Genomic DNA, 14,639 nt, shown 5'->3' with positions numbered 1-14,639 from the left:
TGAGAGATGATGACCGTCGAGCAGCAGCTACTAATTGAATCCCACTAAGATTTTTCGCAACGGGGAACTACAAGGGCGCGGTTGCCCCCGATGATCACATAGCTAATGCCCAGTGGATGGTGATCAGAGCCTTGACGGCCGTCGTGAGTGTCGCTGTCAACCGGCTGGGAAGAGACGGTTGGGTCGACAAAACCCCGGACCGAGGCAGCTGAGGCATGTGCGAAAGAAGGCTTTTGTCGCCACCATGACAAGCACACCGACGTCGCCGGGTGCGTTGACTAAACTTAGACTCTAACTAAACCTTTGTCACCGTCATCATCGGTCTTAAGGAGACCGTCACCATTCTGAAGGACTCCAACACTTTGCCGCAATCACCATTTTGCCATTAACAACATGGTGGTAAGTTGACGTTTAAACTTCAGGGTTTCTACCGCTTCGAAGTTAGTGCACGCTTAGTACCTATGTTTTTAGTTGACAATTTGTTGCAGTCTGTAGCTACTGTCAATTACGCAATAAAATCTGGATGGGTTGCTGATGGCATTTCGCTGTATCAATTAGATGTTTTACCTTTTCACGCCAAGCTGCTGGAATTGCAAGTCAGTCATCGGAAAGTTATAAGAACACTTTTCAATGTCCTGCAATAAACTACGAACAGGTATGTCCTAAAATTAATCGTTACTTGTCTATACAGCAGCAGTTTAGTCTGACAGAGTATGGTAACATTGTTACCCACTGTAGACGAGAAATTTAGCCAGTGTCTTGTGGATGGTTGTCATCTTCCTGACCAAGAACAACAATAAAAATAGAATTGTCCTACAGTCAACATACGTGTTATGATAGCAATTCAATAGATTGTCGTTTCAAAAGTGACAGTAACTCATTGAAATTAAAGAGTAGTGTGAGCTGGATTTTTGAAATTTGCCTATGATGCAGAGCAAATACGCACTGTTGGCCTATCACCATCAAGCATAAACGACAAGCGGAGGCAGAGTAGATGTGTGAAGGAAAAGCGAGCATATGTACAAAAAAAAAAGAACTGCTACGTAACGTGAAGAATGTCAGCAACTATCTTGCCATTGTGGTACGAGCTCACTGGCTATGCACATGCTTATAGCAGCCTGTGAATGTAGGATGCTCCCCTTATGTGGCAAAGCCGGGGATGGGGGGGGGGTGGGGGGCGAGGGGGGGGGGGTTTATAGGGCTTCGCTTTTTCCATCCCCAAATCGGCGGGCCCTAGAATATACACACAAATTCCGAAACCATCCCCCTCGCACCCAAAGTCATGAACATCCCAGCCACCTCAACCCCCCTCCATCCTCACCCCCTTAGAAGTTCCTGGCTACGCCACTACTATCAACAGCACTCAATAGATAGTCAACATTATCAAGATAAACGAAATTTTGTTTTATTTTATGCACCATATAGGCAGTGTTTTTGTCTTTATATGCATCCCCGCAGGAGGCACCTGTGAAAGCAGGTGTTTGGAGAGTGGCGTCTCCACGGACCCCGAGCCATGCGGGTTCGCCCGCCCACGTCTGGCTGTGCGTGGCTTTCCCGTGTCTGGGGAAAAGGGCATCCTGGTGGTTGAGCCGAGCCCGGGGTAGGTTTGGACCCTTCGGGGCCCCCCGGGCGAGGCAATACACCACTTCGGCCCCCGCTTCTCATAGACGGGAGTCCTGGTAAGGCCCGGCCAGGATGATTCAGTCTAGTCGCCACTTCTACTATCCCCTCTCTACTTTCACCCTTGTCTTCCCTTCCTTTTTACTCTTCTCATTTCTCTTTCCTTTTTCAACTTCTTTGGCGGCAAGGGCTAACCTTGGGTGGCGACAGACCCCTTGTCCAGAACTACACTTGGGTATAGTTCCTGGGCAGTGCTAATAGCATAACGTTTCCAGCAAAGCCCTTTTTGTTATGGTGCATTATCTATTCCCATGTAGGGCTCCGTGGTGGGCGGCACACCACAGGTTCCGAACAAACTTCGCCTCTTATGGCAACCCCCCAAACCAAAACCCCCAGTTCTGGACGTGCCGCTAAGAGGCATCGTCCCGAACGAACAGTCATAGTTAAAGATAAGGAGGATGAAACATTTTCAAGATTTATGGTGATTCACTCTGAGGTCCCTGACAAACCTCTATCTAAGATATCACCGTTTCTGGTAGCGAAGGTTCTCGACAGTCAGATTGGTTGTGATTATAAAGCAAAGAAACTGCATTCTGGTGACCTCCTTGTTGAAGTTGCAAAAAAGTCCCAGAGCATTACTCTTCTAAAATTGACATCTCTAGGTGATATACAGGTAACAGTGAGCACACACAGAACCCTCAACACCATTCGAGGAGTGATTTCAGAAGATGATCTACTTTCCAGCAGTGAAGACGAGATCTTGGAAGGCCTGCGGGCATCTCAAGTAGTGGCGGTCAAACGCATTATGACGAGGCGTGATGATGCAGAGGTGAAAACTAAGCACCTTATCCTGACGTTTGAACGTCACACGCTTCCTGCACTCGTCAAAGCTGGCTACCTGAACTGCCGTGTCAGACCGTACGTCCCGAACCCACAGCGATGCTTCCGTTGCCAGCGTTTTGGTCACGGATCGCGAAGCTGTCGGGGGAGGGAGACGTGTGCAAAGTGTGGGAGCCACGACCATGTGGCCGACATCTGTGAAGGTTCAGTTGCCTGCGCTAACTGCAGGGGTCCTCACCCTGCTTACTCTCGGTCCTGCCCGCTGTGGCGACAAGAAAAGGAAATACTTGCCTTACGAGCCAAAGAGAACTTATCGTACCCTGAAGCAAAACAAAGGTTTTCTTTCATTTCCAAAGGTACCTACTCCGATGCGGTGCGCAGGGGCCCTGCACCGCGTACGGAATCCAGGGCCACTCAGTTCTCTCTTGAGGACTTGGCAGGACCCTTTCAGGCCCCGAAACAATCTGCGGGGAAGCAGGGTGCCCCAGGTAACGCTGGGAGCACACAGACTCCCCAGTCGATTCAGGCACGAGCTCCGGCTGACTGGCAGCCTTGTGCCAGTGGCTCTTCTCAAGATAGAGAGCGAGGTTGTCGTTCCAATTCCTCGGAGGCGGCCCGCCTTGTTAGGGAGCTGCAGGGCCCACCTGCTGCTCCATCAACGTCGAAAGATGTTGAAAGCGTGAATGTGGAAGGGTCCCGGCCTGGTACGTCGAAGCCTTCTTCGGCGGGATCTGGCCGCGGCCGGAAACTCGTGGCTCAGGTCTCCGACCACGTCGGAACTGGCAAACCTGCATCCAAGGTTCAGGATGCAGTGGGAACTGTTGACATTGCCGACTCTTCAGGTCCCTCCTCGGATCAGGAGGACATGGAATGGCAAACCGCTAAATCAAAACAAAAAGGAAAAAAGCCGGTTGTTCCTCCTTAGGGTGTAGCAAATGTAGAACTGCTTTAATTCATTTATGAAATCTTTTATCCTTTAAAATGGGCTCTGTAATTCTTCAGTGGAACTGCCGAGGCTTATTCGCTAACCTTACAGATGTTGAGTTCCTTTTAGAAGAGTATAAGGCATCTGCCTTATGCTTGCAGGAAACACACTTGAATACATCTCATACTAACTTTCTGAGACGCTACAGTGTGTTTCGTAAAGACCGCCCTAGCACGTCCATTTCTTGTGGCGGCATTGCGGTGGTACTTCCAAAACATATTCCGTGTGCAGTGGTTCCGCTTCAAACGCCACTCGAAGCTATCGCTGTTCGTCTCTTGTTGCATAAAGCCATAACTGTATGTTGAGTGTATTTTCCACCTTTTCTTTCTATGAAGCGACAAGATCTCGACTCTCTTTTAAGCCAGCTTCCAGAGCCCTTTCTTTTACTCGGTGATTTTAACGCACATAGTACCCTCTGGGGAAGTGATCATACAGATACACGTGGAAAGATAATCGAATCTATATTATTTTCACAGTCATTATGCATTTTTAATACTGGCCATCCTACATATTTTAGTCCTTCATTCTTGTAATCTACATGCATCGATCTTTCTATTGGCAGTGCAAATCTGCTACCCGATTTTTCATGGACTGTTGATCAGAATCCCCATGGAAGTGACCACTTCCCCATTATTTTAAAATGTAACGACACTCCGCAGTCCTCACCTACGCGCCATCCACGCTGGAAGTTTGAAAAAGCAGACTGGAGCCTTTTTAAGCAGTCGTCACTCCTTGCCTGTTCTCGCCTCGATCAGCTTTCGATTGATGAGCTGCGCCATCTTTTAACATCCCATATCCTCACTGCAGCGTCACTCTCAATCCCTCGGTCATCTGGACAGCTCCCTAGACGACCGAAGCCATGGTGGAATGAAGAATGTAAAGAAAGTCGCAAACAGCAAAACAAAGCTTGGAGTGTTCTAAGACGTTATCCAACTCGGGATAACCTGATATCTTTCCGAAAAATGAAAGCTCGTGCTAGGTACATTCGTCGGAAAGCGAAACGCGAGAGCTGGCAAAAATATGCGTCCTCTATCAATAGTAGTACTTCTTCCAAGGAAGTATGGGACAGGATTCATAAAGTAAATGGCTCATATCATGCTTTCACTATTCCACTTCTTTCCAGAAATGGGAAATGCCCAAGCAATCTTGAAGAGCAGGGCAACATCCTTGGCGAGCATTTTGAATTCATTTCCAGCTCGCAGCATTACTCGCCTGCTTTTCTGCAACATAAAAGGAAAGCTGAAAGTATGGTACTGAAAACATCCGGTGGTGAACGCGAAGCTTATAATGCCCCCTTTACTTTACACGAACGGAACATAGTGCTCCAAAACTCTAAGTCATCGGCTCCTGGTCCAGATGGTATTCATTATTATATGCTTCAACATCTCCATCCTTCCACACTTGATATTGTTTTATACCTTTTTAATCATATTTGGTTTGAGGGCTACTTTCCATTGGACTGGAGAATGGCAACAATCATACCCATACTCAAGCCCGGTAAGGATCCATCCTGTGCGGCTAGTTATAGGCCTATCGCTTTGACTAGCTGTTTTGGAAAGACTCTTGAACGAATAATTAATAGAAGATTGATGTATTTCCTTGAATTAAATAGACATCTAGATGTGAACCAGTGCGGCTATCGTTCGTCTCGGTCCACTCTTGACCATTTAGTAAGGCTGGAGACAGTCGTGCGTGAGGCCTTCGTTCATAGACAACATTGCCTATCTGTATTTTTTGACCTCGAAAAAGCCTACAATACAGCCTGGCGTTTTGGTACACTGAGGGACTTGTATGATATGGGTATCCGTGGTCGAATTCTTCGTACCATTGAGAGCTACCTCAGCAGGCGCACCTTTCGTGTTCAGATAGGAACAGCTTTATCTAAAGTGTTTGTCCAGGAAAATGGCGTTCCTCAGGGAGGCGTTCTTAGTGTCACTTTGTTTATTGTCAAAATTAACTCCCTTGCATTGGCTATCCCCCCATCGGTGCAATATTCACTCTACGTAGACGACCTTCAGATCTCTGTGTCGTCTTGCAATCTGTCACTGTGTGAGCGACGAATTCAGCTAACTATCAATAAGCTATCAACCTGGGCCAATCAAAATGGGTTTAAGTTTTCCTCAGATAAAACAGTTTGTGTGTGCTTTTCTCGGAAACGCGGACTACTTCCAGAACCTGTTCTTACACTAAACAATTCCACAGTTTCTGTGAAGCCTGAGCACAAGTTTCTGGGTCTTACATTTGACAGCAAACTAACCTTTGGTGCCCATATTAAGAATCTAAGATTAAAAGCTCACAAATCACTTAATATTCTTAAAGTCCTGTCCCACCGATCTTGGGGTTCTGACCGGACGTGCCTTTTGAGGATATATCGCTCGATAGTGCGATCACGACTGGACTATGGCAGTATTGTTTACGGTTCAGCTAGGCCTTCCATTCTAAAAATGCTCGACCCTATTCATCATCTTGGGTTGCGATTGGCGACGGGTGCCTTTCGCACGTCTCCTGTGCCAAGTCTGTATGCAGAGGCCAACGAGTTGTCTCTTGAGAAGAGAAGATTTTCACTGGGCTTTATGTATTCCCTGAGAGTCAGGTCCATCTCTGATCACCCTGCGCGAATGGCCGTGGAAGACATGCGCTCTGAAAGGGTGTTTCAAAACAAAGCCACAATTGTGCCTCCCTTCTCTTTGAGATTGAAAAGGGCCAGTGAGAACATGGGACTCGATTGGAGGCCCCCAGTAGTGCAGTCTGCTGTTGCGGGAGCACCTTGGGAGCACCCTGTCATTAAGTGTGACCTTTCACTCACGCGATACAAGCTGACACTCCTAATGGTGTGTTTCTTCAGGAATTCTTAGCACTGCAAAGTCAGTATTCCGAATATGTAAGCTTCTACACAGATGGTACAAAGACGGAATCTGCTGCTGGGTGTTCCATGATTGGCCCAACAGTTCAACTTGTTAGGCGAATCAACTCCTCTGCTTCTATTTTTACTGCAGAGCTCTATGGTCTGCTTCTTACTATAGGCTTCATACTTGATAAAAAACTTTCTCGCTCCATCGTATACACTGACTCCCTCAGTGCATTGCATGCACTGTCTTCATTAACACCCCTCAAGCACTTCTTGCTCCTTGAGCTGCGAAATAAGGTTGTTGCTGCCTCAAGACAAGGATACGAAATTATTTTTTGCTGGATTCCCAGCCATGTGGGCATTCCAGGGAATGAGGCCGCAGATCGTGCAGCAAGTACTTGCGTAAAGCGAACCGTTGACCTCCAGAACATTCCTTATGCAGACTACAAAGGCCTCCTCAGGCATCGCATTAAGTGCAAATGGCAGGCTGAATGGGACCAAGAAATCAGCAACAAGTTGCACATGATCAAACCTCTTTTGAGCGAATGGCAGAGTGCACGCCACCAGGAACGCTTTTTTGAGGTTGTACTTTGCCGGCTCAGGATTGGTCACACTCATCTGACTCATGGCTACCTCCTTCGTGGGGAAGATGCCCCCACTTGTGAGCAGTGTGACAATGCCTTAAGCATCCTACATATTCTAGTTGAATGTCCTGCTTATCACGAAGAACGTCTTTTGTATTTTTCGCAACTGTATCAAGAACAAGTCCCAATACACCCAGCTCTGCTCTTAAGTGATGATTCACTAGTGACACATACTAATGTTTTCAAATTTTTAGATAGTATCGGCCTTCTACACCGATTGTAGCTTTCTTAATTTACAAATCATGCCCATCACCCTTTTACCTTTTGGTACCCCATTACCATCTTTTATCTGATCACTGGCTACTAAAGCCTCTTTTTTCTCTCCAAACCTTTTCCAGCAATAGTCCCGTTTTTGGCGCTCTATGGCCTTAGTAGCTTTTGCGCCATAAACACCAAATCAACCAACCAACCAACCAAATCTTTATATGCATGCAGCCAAAGCACACACTGTAGAAAACACTTGTGTGAAGCCTGCGTTCACAATGCGGTCCCCGTCAAACTTTCAAGGCGTTAACGTATTCCACAAATTAAATTTTCAACGAAACGAATTCGTTTTGCAAAACGCTGGCAAACTTACGTTGCGTTTTACATCATTCACCTTTGTCGTCCGATGAATCAGTAGTCAGCACTACACAAACCTCAATGAGCTTGTCGTTTGTTCTCTTGCCGTTGGGGCGATCGCTGGCGGTCGTGGCGGCGGCACAATTCTTTCTCAGACCGTTGGCTGCTGCCTCCGTGCTCGCGGAAACGTCGTTCCCTTTGTGCCAAGGTGAGGTTTTGAATTTTAATGCACGGCAATGCTGAATAAAGGTCTATTACCGTCTTCATAATCTCAGCAACGGTACCGTACGAGCCACAACAACACCACCACTTTCAAGCTTCATAACACCGGCACAAATAGAAGCCAATTCTTGCATCTCTTCAAGCGTTACATCGGAGACGTTAAACGCCAGCTCACTGTGCTCTTCGACCCGGTCCTGTCACCGAATGGGCTCATCTAACAGCACGAAAGTATTCGTGTGCGCGTTGATCAAGTGACCGATCGCATGTCAAACCCCAGACGCGGTCGATCCGACGAGCATCGCGGCCATGTTCTTTCGAGTTTAACTCGCCAAGGGTACGGTTGTCGAGTTAAAACAATGCAAATAGTCCCGTGCATTCTTGTTCTTGCGTCATTTTGTCGTCACAACCCGAACTCGAAAAATGACTGTTAGCGGCAAACAGAGGCTTTCTAGTTTCACGAACGTTTCCATGGCAAATGACGTTGAATCGTCACGCGCAATGAAGCCAATGGGAAAGCGAGGTACCTAGGGTGCCTTCTAGAGGTACCTATGTAGGGACGTGTAGAAACGTGAAAGCCGTTTTTTTTTGCACGAGCTCTTCTGCAAATAAAAATAAGTAAAAAAGAATGCCCGAGATTATGCCGTCGCGTGCATTTCTTCAGCACCGAAAGAGAAGAGCATGGCTTATGGAGACTATACCGGCGTAATCACTGCAGTGAGCAAAGGAGCAAAGCATTATTAAAACTGCCCGAAGAAACTTTGCTGCATCATCCAGAGAATGCTCACAACCGTTGCACTCTGCGTCGATCTCATGACTTGTCATATACTACCACAGAGTCGTCGTCAGCTCTGTATCCATTTGGAGTCTCCTTCACAGGCAAACAGGAAATTTCATTTGCAGCTTATGTTCACGACGGCTTCACAAAGGATAACGGTGTCGCAGCGTACCTTCACATAATATTTTCTTATCGTAATGCCATCCGCATCGTGCAGAAACAGGGAAAGCAACCACGCAAGCGAGACACAAACACCACAAGGTCGTTACCGCGGTTTTCGCCATGTTTGTTTTCAAAGACCGTAGCGAAAGACTTCGAGAAAAAAAAGCTGAGATATCTTAGCTAAATTTACTTTACGTCATAATTATTGAAATAATCATTTGTATTTTATAAAAGGATAATATTATTTTTCTCTGTTTCCTTCCATTTTCCGGAAGGTAGCCTTTTCTCCGTTATTCGCTCGTTCTAAGTCCCGGAGGAAAGGAAGAAGATAACAAAAAGAACAGGGGGAAATGCAGGGATTTCTTCGCCCCAACTGGGTAGACACGTCACCGCGACGTAGGGCATCGTCAGATTCTAGCTGACCGCGTGCGTGAACCTGAACGTTGGGGCGGAGCCTCAAACAAGAATCATTCTAGTTTGAGGCTCCGCCCCTTCTTTCTCGATACGTCACAACTCGAAAGGTACCCGTTTGCGACCAGAATAGCACCCCTGGATGCAGCAAGATCCCTTTCCTCTAATCATCTTAAATGCAATACAAAAGAAAAAAAAAACAGGGTAATAACTTGTAACGGAACCAATAAATACCCCATATTGTTGCCGTACTGCCTTCTAAAATTGCAAATTGCTAAACTAACTTGACCCGCTTCTATACACAGGTATTCCTTCAGGTGCCGTAGTGAGTCAAGCTGACGATGGGGGCGCTTTTGAAATGGTCTATCGAGCACGCAAATGTCTCTGCCGAATTGAATAAGGAATGAAAGCACAGTGGCATGTGACATTGCGATATCCCAATATATTTAGCAGGAGGCATTCCTTGCTAAATTTAGTGTATCATTCCATACACAGTATAGATTAGCTGTGAGACCTCGCCAATAACAACAGTTGCCATAAAAGAAAGCATTTTCTGCCCATTGTGACATCTTCATAAGCATACACTATAGTCCCGTTGCAACTGTAAGTACGGGCCGTGACTGTGTATGTCTCCCCACTATCACTTTATTCATAAGAAATATGCCTTTGTTTTCTAACTAGAAAGCACACAAAGCATCCTACCTCCACGTTCAGGATGCGGACCTCCGGCATCCTCTTTAAGGCAGTGGTCAGCATCCTGTTGAGGGTTTGGCAACGAGAAACCATAGTTGGGCTGCCCGCGGCTGTACCTTGAACGTGAAGACAGTCGTGGCAACTTGGAGCAGAAGCTTGACAAGTACCTGTATCAATAATGAATGGCAAATGAAACATTAGAACTGCCGTTTGATTTTTCGTAATCTTCTCATTGCAGTATTGAAAAGCTTAAAAAGGAACAGAAACAAAATTCTAGTGCCTATTTTATTGCTTAGGATGTTGCATCAGCACCTGAGAAACATCAGTTTTAATTGTAAATGCAAGAAAGGACATTTTAAAACGATTTCCTATTTGCACCTGGTAATTGGGGGGCCGAAGCTTAGTTGGGGGATCGTGACAATCCGCTCCTCACACAGTGACGCCACCCTCAACAGTACACCAAACTCATAGACACCCTAGCCGTGAACGCAATGACGCCATTGCGAAGAGCCAGCGCAAAGTTGGCGAGTTTCCTAAGTAGGTGGCTCCCGCGATTGGTTTGGTACCGCCAAGCTGTTCCTGTGTTTATTCGTCACATTTTCGTGCAGGGTGCCGCTATATCGCGCAACACAGCTGTGCCAACAGCCTTTGCAGAGGGCTCCGGCTGCGAGAAGCCGACCCACGGGTTTCCGAACTATGAAAATTCCAAAGCCTGGATCCGCCTCGCGCGTCCGTCGTCTCTCATGTGGACGCCGGTGGAAACAGATTGCTTGTACATTGGCCATGTTTGCGATGAGGACTAAGAAAGGCGGCCCACTGACCTCAGGAGTCTGGGCCTTCCTACCAAGAATATTCGGTTGCTACCAGGGGTTGTGCGGAGTATTTTAGAGCGCAGCTCTTAGGGGCCCGTTTCCGGCTTGAGCGGCGTCGCCGTCGGCGTCGGCGTCGGCGTCGGCGTCGCCGTCGCCGTCGCCGTCGGCGTCGGCGTAACCGCGCGGTGCATCATGGGAAATGTCCCATAATGCACCGCGCGAGCCCCCCACCAAGGTCACGTGACCTCGTGGGGGTCACGTGACCCCCCGAAGTCACGTGACTCCCCTGAGGTCACGTGGCCCCCTCCTCGAGGTCACGTGACCCCCGCCGATGTCGCGTGACCCCCCGATGACGTCATCGTCACTGATGACGTCACCGGCATCCACATCGTCATCGTCATCATCACTGATGACGTCACCGGCATCCACATCGTCATCGTCATCATCACTGATGACGTCACCGGCATCCACATCGTCATCGTCATCACTGATGACGTCACCAGCATCCGCATCGTCATCATCACTGATGACGTCACCGGCATCCACATCGTCATCGTCATCATCACTGATGACGTCACCGGCATCCACATCGTCATCGTCATCATCACTGATGACGTCACCGGCATCCGCATCGTCATCGTCATCATCACTGATGACGTCACCGGCATCCACATCGTCATCGTCATCATCACTGATGACGTCACCGGCATCCACATCGTCATCGTCATCATCACTGATGACGTCACCGGCATCCACATCGTCATCGTCATCATCACTGATGACGTCACCGACATCCGCATTGTCATCGTCATCATCACTGATGACGTCATCAGTGACGTCACTGATGTCGTCACCGGCATCCGCATCGTCATCGTCATCATCACTGATGACGTCATCAGCGACGTCACTGATGACGTCACCGACATTCGCATCGTCATCGTCATCATCACTGGTGAAGTCATCAGTGACGTCACTAATGACGTCATCGGTACCCGCATCGTCATCGTCACTGATGACGTCATCAGTGACGTCAGTGATGACATCATCGGCATTGGGGGTCACGTGACCCCCAAGGTAACGTGACCCCCCCCCTGGTTAGTTTAACCCCCCCCCCAGTGCCCTTCCCTCCTCCTCCTCAAGAGCTGCGCTCTAATTCGGCGTTACAGGGAGTTGTAAGCGGCTTTCATTTTTTCGCAGAAAAGAAAAGCAGAAGAGATCAATTGAACCACACAAAACGCGAAGCAAACTGGTAAGTGAGCATGCTGTGCGCATACCTCCAAGTTGGCCAATCATAATTAAATGCAAGACATTTCTTGGCAACCCCAATTACCTTCAGACTTCATTGGGCGGACGGTCGGTCTGTTGGATGGTTTGTAGGGTTCTAGCCACAATCGCCTATCTGTCACCATATGCGAGTGGCTACTCGTCCTCGCTGGCATCTTTCGAGTCCCTTCGGTGGTCAATATCCTCGTCGCTATCGAGTTCATAGATCATGGCGGAACGCACCACGGACTACAGGAGCCGAAATGTCACGATGGTCGTTGTTAACCTGTGCAATCTTCCGCCGCTCTGAAACGCGAGATTGTAACACGTAAAAGCCACCGCATGGCAGCACTCAAAATCACGCCAGCCTTTGGCTGTGCTGAGGAGCGCAACGTGACGATTGCGACAGCTTTCCCATGGCGCATCGCAAGCCTTGATAGCCGATTTCGAAGCGCTCGCTAGAATGAATGTTTGAAATGAAAAATATAGCCACCCGTTCAAAATACGAACACGCCATTGTTATTTACAACTATCATAGGTAATATTTCACCCATTTGGAAAAGGTTTTCATATATTTTGATCTTCGTTTGTGTACATTTTGATCTTCGTTTGTGTACCCCTTTAAGCATAGTTCATGCAGATGAAATTCTGTTCCTGCTATAGCTGCCTACTGTATACCTGCAGCCAAAAAGCAGTTTTTAAGAAAATCGCAGGTGACTCATCCAGATAGCGTTGTGGGTTCCCCCGGTGCAACCACCAGTGCACGCACAGTGAGCACACTATGATTGAATAGACGAAGGAAATCTTGCCCAGCTTCAAAAGGGTGAACTGCAATATATAAACTTATAAACCATGAAGTAAAGAAGAATGCTCTCATGGGTGCAAGGAAAAACTCATATTTTGCCCCAATCTGATACAAAGTTACCAAAATTAAATAAATCAATAAAAAAATTGTTTACATCTGACTTACGACAGACTTGCCGTTCTGGTGCGCGCACGCGTTTTAAATATATTTTGCGTGCCAAGCTGGCAGGCGCATCTGCGTACGGGTTTTCACCTTCCTACGAAGCGGTGTGAAGCACACCAGCCCCGTTCGCCAAATGGGGCGTGCACGGGGCGCCGAGGACTGGTACTACTTATGGAGTGGTACTACTATGCAATTTTAACATCAAACACTGGCATTAAGCGAAACTAACGCACCTTGATGTCCCTGCAGACGTCCAGAGGGCTTCACCCGTTGGAAAGGTCATTCCCGCCAACATAAACGACAGCAAAGTCACAGAGACGCCAGCCTCAGCTCACGACACAAATCTGCAAGCCTGAGAGCGGTCGCGCCACCAAAACTGAAAGTACAGACATCAATGTCACTGCGGAGTGGAAGTCTCGTACGATTCAAGAACTTCATCTGGCTATCGTCGATTACAACACCACGGAGCATGACGACCGCGTACACGACGAAACAAAGGAGCGCAGCGACCGTAGAAGCAACGAGGCACCTGGTGCTCTACAACTACGACCAACAACACACGAAGCCGTTCCAGAGGTTCCAGCCATTCAAATGAAATTGCATTGGATTGTGCCAGCTGGCGCTGGGCTAGCTGCAACGGCTAGCCGGCTAGCCCGACTAGTGTTGCCAGGTCACATGGCACGTCATCACCTTAAATTAGAGAAATTGTAAAAAAAAAAAAAAATTACCCCATAACTTTCTTGTCACTACTACAAAGCGTTGCTGGGGGCGTTTCTATGGACGACTACATGGCATTGGATTTCGCATCGATAAAACGACCGTTCAAAAATTGGGACTTGAATTTAAACTTCCGGTTATTGGATATTGACACGTCTCGAGGCGCCTGCAGCAGACGACGTACGCAAGTGGAATAATGGAAGTTTGTCGTCAATGGCGTAGCCAGAAAACTTTTTCAGAGTGTGTTTTTCTTTGTTCAAACCGTTTGAAAAACAAAAACGTACAACATAAAAAAGAGAAAAGGAAAGAAATTGCACAAACAATTTTGTATCTATTTTCACTGCTGATCTTTCAGTTTTCAACAAAACTCCAAAGAGCGGAAGAACCGGATAAAAGCATCAGGCAGGCAAGTTTACTTCTGTTACTGACATATATTTACATACTGTCGAACATGTCTTTTTGTCGAATAAATTTTCAGCCGTGTTTGAGACTTTGTGTTAATGCTCCTTCTTTCGTCTTGGGGTTCTTTGTCGTTACGTTCAATTTACACTGCTCGTCTCTGCACTTACTTTCTGTTCAGCGGTATTTATAAATATTTGGTGAAGGGGCGAACATACCTTTGCAGTAGTTCACAGCGCTTCCTGCGCTGCCCGTGATCGCCGTGATTTCGAAGAGGCCGAAATGGCCAGAACTTACCTTTGCACGCGTATACGTTGTTCAACTTTACTTGAAGGAAGCCATTTCTTTGTAAAATAACCGACGGAGCGTGAATTGTCGTATTGTTCCTACCCAACAAGACAAAAGCGTTGCATTTGCGACTAGGAGTTTCACCACAAAAACTGGGCGCTCGCGTTGTCTGCACGGTTTCGACCCGGAAACGCAAGCAGCGTGCTCATCACAGCGTATCCCCGAGTGAAGTCATAGCGTGGTATGTTTAATCGGTAATGCCATGCAATGTGCATAGCAACACTGGACATCATGATCGAGTGGTACGAGTTTTTGTTTTAAGAGCGCTTGACTCCATATTTATATCGATTCAAAACGCCACTCGTTTTTTGTTCAGCAAGCCTGCCACAACCAGTTAGATACCGCTTAACTTCCTACTCGTCTAAAGTTAAT

At 47.4% G+C, this 14,639-nt stretch overlaps 1 protein-coding gene across 4 annotated transcripts in view; it reads right to left on the bottom strand.

The window, feature by feature from the left end:
* The window catches only part of LOC121836831, a 66,194-nt gene extending 52,423 nt beyond the window's left edge, over positions 1 to 13,771 (bottom strand). For 3 of the 4 annotated variants that reach the window (XR_006078020.1, XM_042292093.1, XM_042292092.1), the window contains exons 1-2: positions 13,037 to 13,771; positions 9,771 to 9,928 (exon numbers count right to left, since the gene is read on the bottom strand). Coding sequence is in view for 2 of the 4 variants with exons in the window: in XM_042292093.1 (XP_042148027.1) it covers positions 9,771 to 9,928; positions 13,037 to 13,098 (220 nt within the window). In the remaining 2 variants the exon portion in view is untranslated. Of the gene's footprint in view, positions 1 to 2,940; positions 3,249 to 9,770; positions 9,929 to 13,036 lie in introns of those variants that run through there. The other variant, XR_006078021.1, reaches the window with a different exon arrangement.
* Positions 13,772 to 14,639: the final 868 nt, after the last annotated feature.

Source organism: Ixodes scapularis, unplaced genomic scaffold (assembly GCF_016920785.2).
Source record: "Ixodes scapularis isolate PalLabHiFi unplaced genomic scaffold, ASM1692078v2 PGA_scaffold2__306_contigs__length_199485367, whole genome shotgun sequence".
Classification (NCBI taxonomy): Eukaryota; Metazoa; Arthropoda; class Arachnida; order Ixodida; family Ixodidae; genus Ixodes; species Ixodes scapularis.
The sequence above is the reverse complement of the archived record's forward strand: the minus strand, read 5'-3'. Positions and strand labels throughout refer to the sequence as shown.